Source organism: Cariama cristata, unplaced genomic scaffold (assembly GCF_000690535.1).
Source record: "Cariama cristata isolate BGI_N322 unplaced genomic scaffold, ASM69053v1 scaffold615, whole genome shotgun sequence".
NCBI lineage: Eukaryota > Metazoa > Chordata > Aves > Cariamiformes > Cariamidae > Cariama > Cariama cristata.
Window position 1 is genome coordinate 6,907 of NW_009615558.1, and position 13,263 is coordinate 20,169.

The 13,263-nt window shown below is 38.6% G+C and overlaps 1 protein-coding gene across 1 annotated transcript in view; it reads left to right on the forward strand.

Moving 5' to 3' along the window:
- The first annotated feature begins 355 nt into the window (after window positions 1-355).
- Window positions 356-13,263, forward strand: part of CDYL2 (chromodomain protein, Y-like 2) — a 50,024-nt gene continuing 37,116 nt past the window's right edge. The window contains exons 1-2 of the mRNA XM_009699822.1: window positions 356-545; window positions 4,261-4,361. Coding sequence (XP_009698124.1) covers window positions 356-545; window positions 4,261-4,361 — 291 coding nt within the window. The remainder of the gene's footprint in view (window positions 546-4,260; window positions 4,362-13,263) is intronic.

The following is a 13,263-nucleotide window of genomic DNA, read 5'->3' on the forward strand; positions in this document are numbered from 1 at the left end:
ATACCAATGAGCCCTGAAGAAGCCGTTACTGTTCAGGAGAGATCTTGGAATCATTGTGGAAAGTTTTTGGGTGTGTCCACAGTAGTATTTTAATTTGGATCAGGTGTGTGCTTTTGAAGTGAATCTCCCTGTGATCCCCATTTACCACACCTCTGTTTGCATCACAGAACTGTCTTGGAGAGCAGTGACCACATTCCCTTCAGATGAAACTCAACCAGAAAATGTGTTCCTGCTCCTAATGGGTGTCCAGTCCATGGGGCCAGTCTACTGCTTATCAGAGGTAAACCTCAGGCAAACAGAATTTTGTATGTTGTTAAAAAAGCAATTGAGAATGAAACAGAAGATGATCATCACCATGTCACTGGGGAATACTATTGTGCTTCCATATCTGCAGTACTACAGCCGCTTCAAGAAGAACACAGAACTAGAAGTAAGGCAGAGGAGGGCCAATGGGGTGTTGCACGATATGCAACGGCTGTCGGTGAAAAGACACCCTGTGACAACTTTCTGGCTGGCAGAAGAAGTGATCGAGGAAGATACGAATGGTACGGAAAAGACAAATGGGGGATGATTAGTTAATTCAGTGATGAATGCTATTTCTCATTGCACAAGAAAAGGCTTGCAACAAATGAAACGATTAGGCAAATGACTGAGACAAAGGAAGTACTTCTTCACAGTATTTAAATCTTGGAACTCATTGCCATGGCATGTTGTGGAAGTCAGAACCGTAAATGGTTTCAAAGAATGGTAAAACAGCTTCTTGGAGGATAGATCCCTTTATACCTTTCAGCACCAAAAAAAAAAAAAAAAAAATCTTTAAACTCCTAATCACCAGAAGCTAGGAGGGTAGAGCAAGGGCAGCACTTACTCTACAGATCCTGTTTCCTAAGCATCCAGTACTAATTTCTATTAGAATATACAACACGTTGAGCTAAATGGACCTTTTGTCTGACCTCCTATGGCAGTTCTTAGTTTTGTACTTACTGCAGTCATTAAACAAACATAGGTATTGACTAAGATGTTGATACGGTCTGCAGAGATCACGAACGTACTTGCCTTTCAAGTTGTATGCTGGTATTCTAATTGCTAATCATTGTCGGTTACTATCCTTGCAAACTAAAGAACAAATCAGAATAGTGGGTTCAGTTTCCAACACAGAAAAATTCAGTTTCTGTTTTAGAGACTTTACTGTCTGGACTTCTAACAAGATGCAACAGGTGGTAGAAGGAAACAAAAGAGTAGAAGAAGGGAGGAGGTGATGAAGTAACATTGAATCAAACGTGCATAATAAGAATGAAGTTTTGGCATGTTGCCGTAGCTCTGGCTAGTAAGTGGGGTAAAAGAGATAAAGATAAACTAGAAAACATTTGAGTAAATGCATGGAATGAGGCAAATGATCAAGTCAGTATTATTAGAAAGTTATATTAATATAATAAAATGTTTCTAGTGAACAAGAGCAGCTTTCTCCTACTTCTATGAGAAAAGCATTTCAGCACCTAAAATGGTTTATCCACAACTTTTCTGTATTTACACTTTTGGATGGTGTTCATAAGCTTCCTTGATGCTGTACAGGGTTGTTAATACACATTTATCAATCTTTAAAGGCCTTACCTGAATATACATTAAAAAGCCACTAACTTCTAGTAAACCCATCAAGTTGCTATTGGATTGGGGTTTTTTTCCAGAAATTATTATTAATATACTGAAATAGAAACAGTCTAATTTCTGACCAGCTCAACTTGTCAAATTCTTTCACGTATACAAAATTAACTTTTTTTGACATCACTTTGCAGTCACTGCGATGAGCAGTGGCATTGTAAACTGTTCTCAGATGTTGGGCTAACTACAAAGGAGAGAGCTTTGCCTATGTATCTTACTAGTCTTAGCAATAAGAGAGAGATTACAAAATAAAGTGTGACATTACATAGTTTTTTTAAACACTACTTTGTAACATTTGTTTGACTGTGCTAACGGACTTTCCTTTAAATGTTACGCAGTTGAAATTTGCTCTAATAATATTTTTGAAACGGTTAAATCTTTTCCCATTTTGGAGATGGGACTGTTTTGCAAAGTATAAAATCACATTATCATATTAATACACCTGATAAATTTGTGTTTCAGAAATCTTTCTGCAATAGGTTTCAGGTGTTTTAGCACAGGAAAGGTGCTGGGGAATTGCTGCTAAATACGGTTCACATGGAAAGAAAATGCACATTAATGCTTACTGGGCTCGTAAATGGATTCTGGGACTCTTAGACTGCAAAGATGTTGATCACAAATTTTTTTGGTGATTAATGTAAGGGAGGAATAGCGGATTCCAATACAAGCGTGAATACATGAATGTAGGATGACACAGCATGAGAAGACCTTCTTTGATGAGAAGGGATTGAACTTATCTCTACCTAAGGAGAGGAAGTAGCAACCTTTTAGGTTCAGCAATGGTACAACATAACAGTATAGCTTCAAATCAAATAGGAATATGACTCCAGTATCAAATCCATACAGGGAGGAGGATGGAGGCTTTCTGGATCCCAAATTAAGTACTAGGAATTACAGGGAAAGCTATGTTTATGTACTAAAATGCCTTCTCATGACTCCAGGGAAATAACCGGGAAGTTCTTGAAGGAATAAATACTGGCTGATGAGGGGCAATTAAAACGTTGCGATTTGACTGCAGTAACTGGAAGTGAGACTGTAATAGAGTCTGGGTGCACAAACTCAAGCTTTTCACAATCCAAAAATGTGAAAAGTTGAAAAGCAGCTGCCAGTCTTGTGTAATTAAACATTACCACTAGTTCATAATATTCTTCTGTGCTGAAATGTCAGAACTGATGTACTATAACAGTCAGAAGAGGAGATGGTAGAGATGATGAGGAACTTGGCAATGTTTTATCCAAGTAGTCACTATTATATACCTAATACTACTATATGCTGCAGATTAATACATAATAGTATGCAGTATTTATATAGTCAGCAAAATACACCGTACTATGGAAACAGTGATAAAAGTAACAGGAAACTGAAAGAAGCAATAGGTATCAGCTTTGGCTCTTTGGCAGCAGAAGAGGTGAAAAAAATTTTTTTTGTTTGTTTTTACAGTGGAAATACAAAATGACTGCATTATCTATAAAAACAAAGCGTGAGACAGGCAATTAAATAAAAAATAGACAATTCAGGTTAACGCTGAATGTTCAGTTACTTACCTTTATGGCCTGATAACACCTTACGTACAATAGAAGCCCTAATCATCTGTGTGCTGATGATACATAAAAGGTGCAACAGAAACACTGGAGAAAGCTGTGTTTGGTAATGTATTTTTACATGTACCAGGGAATAGCATCTCTTTCGCTTTATACCCACAGAAACACTCATGTTTCTTAATAAAATAAAAAGGGCGAGGCTCTTGGCCAGCTTTTATGGCCTTCTCACTGCTGCATTTTATTTGCCTCTTGGTGTCAAGAATGGTAATCGTCAATTAACTGCGGGAAGCGTGGGTCTTGGAGTGAAATTGTTCAGCATCACAGGGCTGAGCAATGCCTTCAGAGCCCAGGTGATTTGGATCAGCTCCTTCCTCTGACTTCCCTTTGGTTTAGGACCTGCTGTAGCATTTTGTACGTAATACTGATGGGTTAGAACTTTTAGGGAAGCTGGAGTATAGATACACCCTCAGGCTATGTGGTGGGCAGGCTGCCTGTGTGACCTGGTGGCAGCTAAGGAGTATCAGAGTGCTCTGCTCCTCCGGTGCCCTCGCTCAGCAAAGACCATTCGGAGGAGAAGACAGTTGGAAGGAGACTCATCCACCACCCTCCTGCCGTCTTCCCCGCTGCCTTCTCACCAGCAGTGAATGACTTCCAGTGCTTTTCCCATGCACTGGCGTGCACTTGTATCAGATGACAGGTCAAAGCAGGAGCACCAAGGTGGCTTTGTCATCTCTCCCTGCTGACTAAGGCCTGTGCAAACAGGATGTTATATGGATTTGTCAAGTGGATCAAGATAACAAAAATTCCAAGTTCCAAGGAAGACAGCCTTTTCTTTTTTTTCATTGTACATGTCACAAGCTTTGGATTATTATTCTCATCAATCTTTCGTTACACTGATAGAATGCACTTTAATCAAAGAACAGCATGGCTCAACACGTGGACTGCCTGTTGTAGTTCATAATCTTGTAGGAACTGTTGTTCTTGCTGCTTCAGAAAGCTTGAAGGAATTAGAATTGATGGAAGACTGCTGTTTCTGCCAATTGAATAACATGTCCCCTAGCTTTGTCACGAGCACCACAAAGGATGCCGGATCTTTTTCCTACATTGTTTGACCATCCTACACCTTGGCTTTCTGACATGACGTTACTTCTAGTATTTCTAGTGAGTACCAGTGACACCACATTTCTCACTCTTAGAAGTGGTATCAAGTATTGCACTGTGTGCATGGTTACCACTTATTGACAAGCTACTGTGGACTGTGATTTGAATTGTTCTGCAACTGTGCTGCTGTTAATTTTTGTGCTTCATCCACTCATATCCAATACCACGGACAACCTGCTCTGTTTAGAAGACAAAGGCAAGCCGCCTTTTAATGTGAACTGGACCTTCTGTTTGTACCATGAATGATGCAGTTTTCCTCCCCTGCTGTTAACTGTTGCTCTTGTAACCTATTTAGTATACAGGGGAAAAGGTCTTGCTTACTGATCAATTAAGATGTGTAAACTACTCTTCTGTTTTGGATGTACAGTCTGCATTGCTGTTGTATCTTGGAGTATGCACACCTTGATTTTCTACAGTCCATTTCAAGATACGTGTCCAAAGTACAGTTGATAAACCAAGGACAACATTCTTTAATCCTGTTTTATCCCTGAGCCACAAAGCAGAATTCCTTAGGTAACTGAAATACCTTCTGCCTTTACATAACACTTCTGTAAAATTTCTAAATTCCCTTATTAATTCTAGAGTTTTGTGCAGCTCAGAACAGCTCTAGCAGAACTTTCCCTAAACATCTTACTTCACGTCCAGCTGCTGTTGCTCCTGTTACCACCACAAGGCAGCCATTCCAAGATCACAAGCATCTTCAGTAATCAAAAGTCGCAGCCTAATGGCAGTTGATCTCTCAAAGTGCAGGGTTACGCACTGAGGATACTGTTTAGTACTGAGAATCACAAAGGTACGTTTTGGGTGTGGATTTCAATGCGCACACTTTTACAGGCATCGAGGGGATATCTGGGGATTGCCTAGAGATATTTAGTATTTGATATATCACTTATTCAAGATTTGGAAAGTACTTGAGTAGTAAGCCTCAAGGTTAGCAGAGGAACTGGGTGATAAACCTTAGATCTCACAGAAGAACTGATAGCAAGACCTACCTTTTCATTGCCCCTCTGATGATACAATAGTGTAATAGGGCCTTGCAGTGACAAATACAGTGTAACTGAGGGAGCCAGAGGGTGAACCAAGGCTGTTTTACAGTCAGTTTTGATGTGGGGGGTTTTTTTGTCTTTTGAAGTGACTAGTCTTTAGCTCCATTCCTGAGAAGGTTACTTGAACCTCTGACTCAAACAGAGACATCTCTGAATGGGGTAAACCGGTAGCTGCAGTGCTTCTGGGACAGAAACTGCAGGTTAGGAGCACGTTGTCCTTTGCGAACATGGTGACAGCTGCTTTCGATCTGTGGCTTCTCGCTGCTATTGTGTGAGGGAATCACACTCTCTGAGTTTCCAGAGCCACAACAGAGAGTAAGTAAAGCTGCGGCTCGTTTAGGACTGGGTGTTATTTTAATGAACTTAATAAATCCTATATAGGACTGAGAGTTTCTTTGGAGTTCTCAGTCCTGCAAAGCAGCGCTCTCAGGCTGACCTTTGAGCCTTGTACACTGTAGAGCTCTGAAAAACTGCACCAGTTCTATGCTGCACCAATTTCAGCAACATCAGCAACCCTGGTGTAAGTAGCTCACCCGCTTTGGTGGCTGTTTTCAGCATCAAGTTGATCAGACTTCTCTGAACGGAGCTTAAATGACATTGTACTGCAAATGGCTTCCACTGCCCCAGATCACCATGTTCACAGACATTCACAGAAGTCCAGGAGGTCCATACTCATGTAGCAACAAATTGATTTGCTTTGTGAAGTAAGTATCCACAGAAGATAAGGAGTTGGCATTTTTGCTAATCAAATTCCTCACATGATTAAAGCTGAAATGTTCATGAATGTTGATATTGTTCTTGTAAAACATGAATGGCAAGGATTCGTTTCATGCGCAGTATGGACACTGACCTTCAAAGGGCAAAATTCATTGCAGCACCATTTATCTCACTTTTCACAAAGCGGGATGGAATGATATCTCCTAAGTTATTAATTCTATAGTCATAGCTGTCAACTCCTCATCACAGTTAGCCACGTCATATAATCACTGTCATCAAAAGAAACAGATATCTGGATCAGACTCTGTCATACAATGAGCAGGGTTCTCACCGTCTCTTCCTAAAGGTTGCTTCTGGAAAGGATTTCTAACACCTATCTGCCATAGTGGTTAGGACTGAAAATGCACTGGAGGAAAGACTCAGCCAGCCAGCAAACTCTCAGGCCTCTTCTGCAGAAAAAACATACACCATAGAAACCTAAAAATGACTCAGGGTGATGAACTGGTATCATTTTAAAAGAAAAGTACTATCACACCTGTGTTCTGGCTACAGTACAGTTTTATTAATGAATGTGTATTGTAAATTATATATTCTTGGACAGTCTACTTTGGAACACTCAAACTAAAAAATTACTTTTATAAAATTATTCCCTTGTGCTTTAATACCAAAAGCTGAGAAATATGGTAGATATACCAAGAAAATTAAAAGCCCTAGGGCTAAATATTTTTATAAAAGTAATTTAAAAAACCAGAACTTCAACTAACCAAGTTGACCTTGCTCGTTACAGTGCTGGAGAGATTTGGTTGTACATAGCTATGAGTGTAGCACTGTTTAAACAACATGTCAGAATGTACCAGTGGTGTAATGTTTTGTGACTTCTACTAAGACAAAATCTGTATCTTTTGACTCGGATGATTAGGGAAGTGTCTGACATGCTAGGTTCTACTGTCACTTACAGGAACATAATTTATGTATATTAAAAAAATTAATGCTATCCTACTATTTCATAAAGCTATCTTTCCCTTCCTTTTTTATGAAGCCCTTTGAAAAGGTTTTCAGGTGTCCAAAGCCAAAAGATACCTGAAGGTCTGACCCTTAAGTGAAAATACAACTTTCCAAAATACTCATGGTGTAAAGTCTTGTGGCTCTTTTTCAGGGAAATGAAGGCATCCTGGAACACAACAGGATTGCTGCACCTCTCCTTATGATAGATCTGTGCTGCTCATTTTTATGTGTGTGTAGGTCAAGAAAGTAGTAAATCTCCCATGTGACATATGGATAAGGCAGTCGCTTCACCAGCAGGGATATACAGCTTAGGCAATACGTACCGTGATTTCAAGATCATTCCTAATCCCGAACCGCTTGTTCTACTCTGAAGGCTCTAAGGCACTTCCTCTGAGCTCAGCCTTGCTCCATGCTCTTCCCAGCCCATCCCTTCCCTTTGTGCTGCTAGTGGAATTTCCCTGGATGTTGCTGGCCTTGTCTTTGGGAAGTCATCCGGCAGCCCTGCATCCCTGCTGCCCATCTCCGGCACCCCACCGCCTCTCTCTGCTGCCTCCATGCATAGGAGAGCCTGGAAAGTAAGACAGGTTGTCCACAGCTGAGTCCACAGAAAACTTGGCTTCAAAATTAAGCTCAATATGTACAGCTTTCATGTCAGCTACAAAAGTATTACAAGGACAGGGAAGTGTAGTTTAGGTACTTTCATCAGTGAATGGAAATCTCACTGATACTCGGTTGCCTGGGACCGGTGAACTCGTGTACCACTAATGCAAACTACTGACTGACTTTACCCCATGGAGTTCCCTGATCTTTGAAATGCGGAACTGGGTTATTTTTGGAGAAATTGATTCACTAGTCATGAATTTCATTGGAGAAAATTGTGTAATTTTTGGTTTGCTGTCTGCTTTGAAGTGACAGCAATTCTTGTACACACCCCAACAGTCTCAACAAAGTATTTAATAAGTTTGAGGTAGAGAAAAAAATGCCGTTACTTCTTCAGTTCCCACAACACAGTTCATGGTGAATCACGTGTGCCTAGTGAATGGTTTCTCAGGTCAGTAAAACCAATTCCTTTCTTATTTTCGGGCACATATATCCAAAAGATACTAATCCTTTGGGTGAAAAGACTTGAATGTACTTTACTGTGTTAAAAAAGATACAAACCAGTAAATCCCAAGTATTTAAACTCTTTTCTCGTATTTGATTATGCTTTCTATGCCTGCTTTGAGAACATTCCTAAAGTGTTCTGTTTTAATTTGTTTAATTAGTATTTTTTAATTCATAGCATGTGGTTTTAAAAAACCCAAACACTGAAAATTTAATTTTTTAAAAAGCAGATTATTAAATTTTTACAGAATGTGTAACTTTCATATATGACTTCTTTTTAAGGTTTTGCACTACATAGTATTATGACTCTAAATAAATTCAAATAAGTATTTAGCACTTGAATTTTTCACAGAGGAATGAGGATATTGTTGTCCTGTTTCAGAAGGGGTACAGCTTTATGCGGATGTAAAGCAGTTTGTAGACAGATGTAGGTAATTATATAGTTGTATGCAATGATCCAGTATAGCACAGGGGAAGGCTGTTCTCTTTGTCCATATGACTGAACACATGGGTACAGATTTAAAACAATAAGTGGTAAACTTCTTGCATAGCGGGAATAAAACTGGGGCACAGAACTGAACACTGCACATCTTCATCACATTCAGTTTTTCATTTTTCTCTAGTCAAAATTGTGCCTTCTTTAAGAGGTGCGTTATTTTTCTAAGCAATAAATCAAAGAAAATAAGTGACTTGTATTGATCTGGTGAATGCAGTTATTACAGTCCTGCACTTCATAAAAATGTTCTCCCTTAAAATTATATGAAATAACGTGAATTTGAACTTTAAACACAAGCGATGAACCCTAACACTTACTATGAAGTTTTAGAATATGGCTTCTGAAGCAGCTACAAAATTTTAGACAGAGCCATCACATTAGCACCCAAATTTTACAAAACTTAAAGAAATATGGAGACCATCTGTTCAGTTAGCTGCAAACCACTTTGCAGGATTTAAGGACTGGAAAATGAAATTAGCTAACAGATATAAAAGGTGCCAGTGGCTGGAAGTTTACCCTTCATAAATTAGAAATGAGATGCACTTTTTAATGTTAAGGTTATAGCATTTTATTATAGCACTTAGAAAGTTTCACTAACAGCAATGGTGCACTTTCTGTGAATCACTTCAAATAAAGATGCGATGATTTTCTAATAGATGTGGTTTAACTAAATCAGAATTTGGGACGTGGTGTGGAACTGCCAAATGAAAAACATTCCTGTGTAACCCAAGACAGCCTAGATGGATATAATTGTCCCTTCTGGCCTTCAAATCTTTGAATCTGTGAGCGTGTAAGCAATATCATGACAGACGAATAATCAAGTCTGGGCCATCATACTGAAAAGGAACATAGGTTCCTTTTAAATGGAAGTGGCATTGGTACTTCTTTGGTGCCGTGGTATCTAAAACTTATTCTAGATCTGTATTCTAGTTTTATTCTAGTTTTTTTCCGAATGTTATCAAGATACTACATCCCCAAAAGTTTTATAGCCACAGAATAATGATTTGTCAAAAAAAAGGAAAACTTTGGTGACATTGAAAAAAATTTTGTGGTATCAAATGTCATTGTCATGGTTTAACCCCAGCCGGCAACTAAGCCCCATGCAGCCGCTTGCTCACTCCCACCCCCGCCCAGCATGATGGGGGAGAGAATCAGAAGAGTAAAAGTGACAAAACTCATGGGTTGAGATAAAGACAGTTTAATAGGACAGAAAAGGAAGAAAATAATAGTAATGGCAATGTTAATAATAATGATAATAAATAAAGAATTAGAATATGCAAAACAAGCAATGCACAATGCAGTTGTTCACCACTTGCTGACCGATGCCCAGCCAGTTCCCGAACAGCGGCCCCCGGCCAGCTTTCCCCCCAGTTTATATGCTGAGCATGACGTCATATGGTATGGGATACCCCTGTGGTCAGTTGGGTCAGCTGTCCCGGCTGTGTCCCCTTCCAACCTCTTGTGCCCCTTCAGCCTTCTCGCTGGCAGGGCATGAGAAGCTGAAAAGTCCTTGACTTCCTATAAACACTACTTAGCAACAACTAAAACATCAGTGTGTTATCAACATTATTCTCATACTAAATCCAAACCACAGCACTGTACCAGCTACTAGGAAGAAAATTAACTCTATCCCAGCCGAAACCTGGACAGTCATTCACTCTGGAAGGTCACTATTACTTTAATAGTTTTTCATTTTTAGACTATACTACACAATAAACACCTAAAATGCTAGAAAACTGGAGCTCAAACATGCAGAGTCTCTTTCACCATTATTATTTGAACATCTGATGAACAGGATATTACTAGCTTTTTATTTTAAACAGTGGTTAAAAATCTATAGTTTTAAGAAAGGCATGGTGACCAACTGTTCGAGAATGAGTTCTAGTGTGTGAATAAACTATAAAGCGCGTATCACTCTCATGTAGCAGAAATTTTCAGTACTTTATACTGTTACAAATAAGAAAGAATTAGATTCTTTAGAATTATAAATTTTCCTCACTGTACATGCAGCATATTTGGATTCTCACAGGATGCCATTCATTGAACAATGCCCACAATTACTTACAGAATTAGATTTCATGTTGCTGTCTTATGGGTCCTGTAACTAGACAGGTATTAGACATGGAAAGAACCTAGATCCTAAAATGCAAACTCTGGGATAGAAGAGTGCCTGAAAAATCTCTTTGCTCTCTAGATACCTACCATAAAAAAACTGAAGCCAAATAGATTTTTATGTTGAAGAAAAAATGTGGTTGTGTTCCTTACACAAACCTAGAGTGGCTTGTTGATTTAACTTGGACAGGACTCTCCATTGTTAATTCATATGTTATTATGAAGTGTTTAAAAAATAAGAAGGTACATCACCAAAGAACTGCAGGTGGAAAGATTTCAAACATTTGATTATCTTGAGTAAAACGTTATTTGATATTATATGGCCATCAGAGCAATCTACTAAACACCTCGGAGTGCTCATCTGAGTAAGGAAAATTTCCAACAAAGTGTAGATGTAGAGGTGATTTATACACTTTGTTCTCCCTTACCGTCACCTCCAGAAGACTCTTTCTAGCCATTTAGAGAGAAACTGAAGAACGTTCCATTCATTTTTCCCCAGTGGCTGTCACCTAACTAGCATATGTCCTTACACGTGTTGTACAAGATCTCAGGTTCCCTTTAAAAGTAATTCACAGGTGCGAACTTGCCTTTTAAAGTCTGCACTGACTATTTGTAATTGTGTGCATTAATGGAATCAACAAGGCAGAAATCGTAAAGATAATGCAGCATACGGTACTGCATGTGTTGTATTTGCCCTGTACTGCACAGTGCATATTCTGAATACTGCATGTGACATTGAACAGCCATGGGCAAGGTCTTCTCCAGAATAATGCCAAATTTTTATACTGCAAAACTAACGTCTTTGTCTTTGGGGCACATTAAGCAATCATTAGCACTTATGTGACAGACACTCTATTTTACATTTTGTGGTTAGCATATTCTGACCATTTAATTTTAAGAACAAGTAAAACATTATGGCACACTACATATTAAAGTAGTACATATTAAAGGAAAGTGCTCACTGCTCCAAGCTCCACCTGTTATGCTGTTAAATGATAGTAATGAGCATTAGTATCCATTTAGTAGGATAGATTTGCCTGGTGCTTTGTAACGATGAAAATAACATTTCAGAGTAGTAATTGGGGAAATACATACTCTCTAGGGAAATTCTCTGATTATTTAAAGACAAACTGTCAGTTTGTTTAAATCCTTCCTCCGCAACCGCCTGAAGTTTCTTGTTTCCTTGGAACTAAACTAAAAACTTTAACCATGTGCTTATCATCTTGAAATCTTTAAAGCATCAAAACATAAAATGCTTTCATCTTCTTATCTAGAAGGCAAGTTTAGTTGCGTTCTAGATACCTTATCAAGTTTAGTTAACATCCCTAAAAATATTCCAAAAGGATGAGGTTTATATTCCTTCATTAGGCTACAGCTGGCAAGCATCATAAAAGCAATACTTTCCCCAATATTTATTAGTATTTCTGTTGAAGTAATAAGAATATAACACTCCATCATATGTGTTACTGTTTATTTCTACATTTTTTTCCTATGTATGCCTTTGTACACAACTGCTTTTTGGAGAAAAAGAAAGGTTGAAGTGTGATCAGAAATTTCTTATGTAATTCCAGAGCCATCTAATCCAGGTGTATCATTTTTCCCAGCAAAAAGAAATGTGTATTCATCTTATGAGTCTCTTACCCCTCCCGAGCATGCTAGGAACCTCTTGGTCTTGTCAGGACATTATACTGCATAATGTACTACAAAACTGCTAAATACAAGCAGCAGTTAGCACAAATACTAAATGTAGATATACAGCAGAAATTAATCTTGGGGTTTTTTTTCTGTTTTTATATTGCTCACTAGGCTTCAAAACAGATTTGCTTCATCAAAAATTTCATTTTGCAGTCTGCTGTACGTAGAAATTATTTCAATGCACCTTTCCCATTTTCAACACCAGGTCTGAAATCACTTTACAGAGAGGGTGTTCTTTCCAGATAAGACACATAAAAATGAAGAGAACAGCTGAGGTGGTGAGGAGGACTGGAAACAGAAACTCAGCCTTTCAAGCTCCATCTAAGCATCCCGTCCTGCAGAGCATTCTGTTACTGTCTTAGCACAAACCTCCAGGATAGGTACCAGAACTTCAAGTATATTTTTATTAGCATGTTTCCTCTTATCTTTGTGGTAAATATATGGTAACTTATCCCTCTTATCTATCTTTAATTCCTTCATATTGGATGAAGAGCAAATACAGAGCTGCTATCACGGAGCATGTTCTGTGTTCACACCCCAATTTAGCACATTTCTTGTTCTGCTTATACCGTAAAGACCGAATGTTCATACAAACACTGAAAATAGACTAATTACTTCACAATGTATCTCAGTATTAAAAAATGGCCATTTAATGAGTAAGAAAATCTTTTTAAGCTTGCAATGAGCTGACCTTGGTCCTCCAACCCATCTCACCCTTGTACATCTC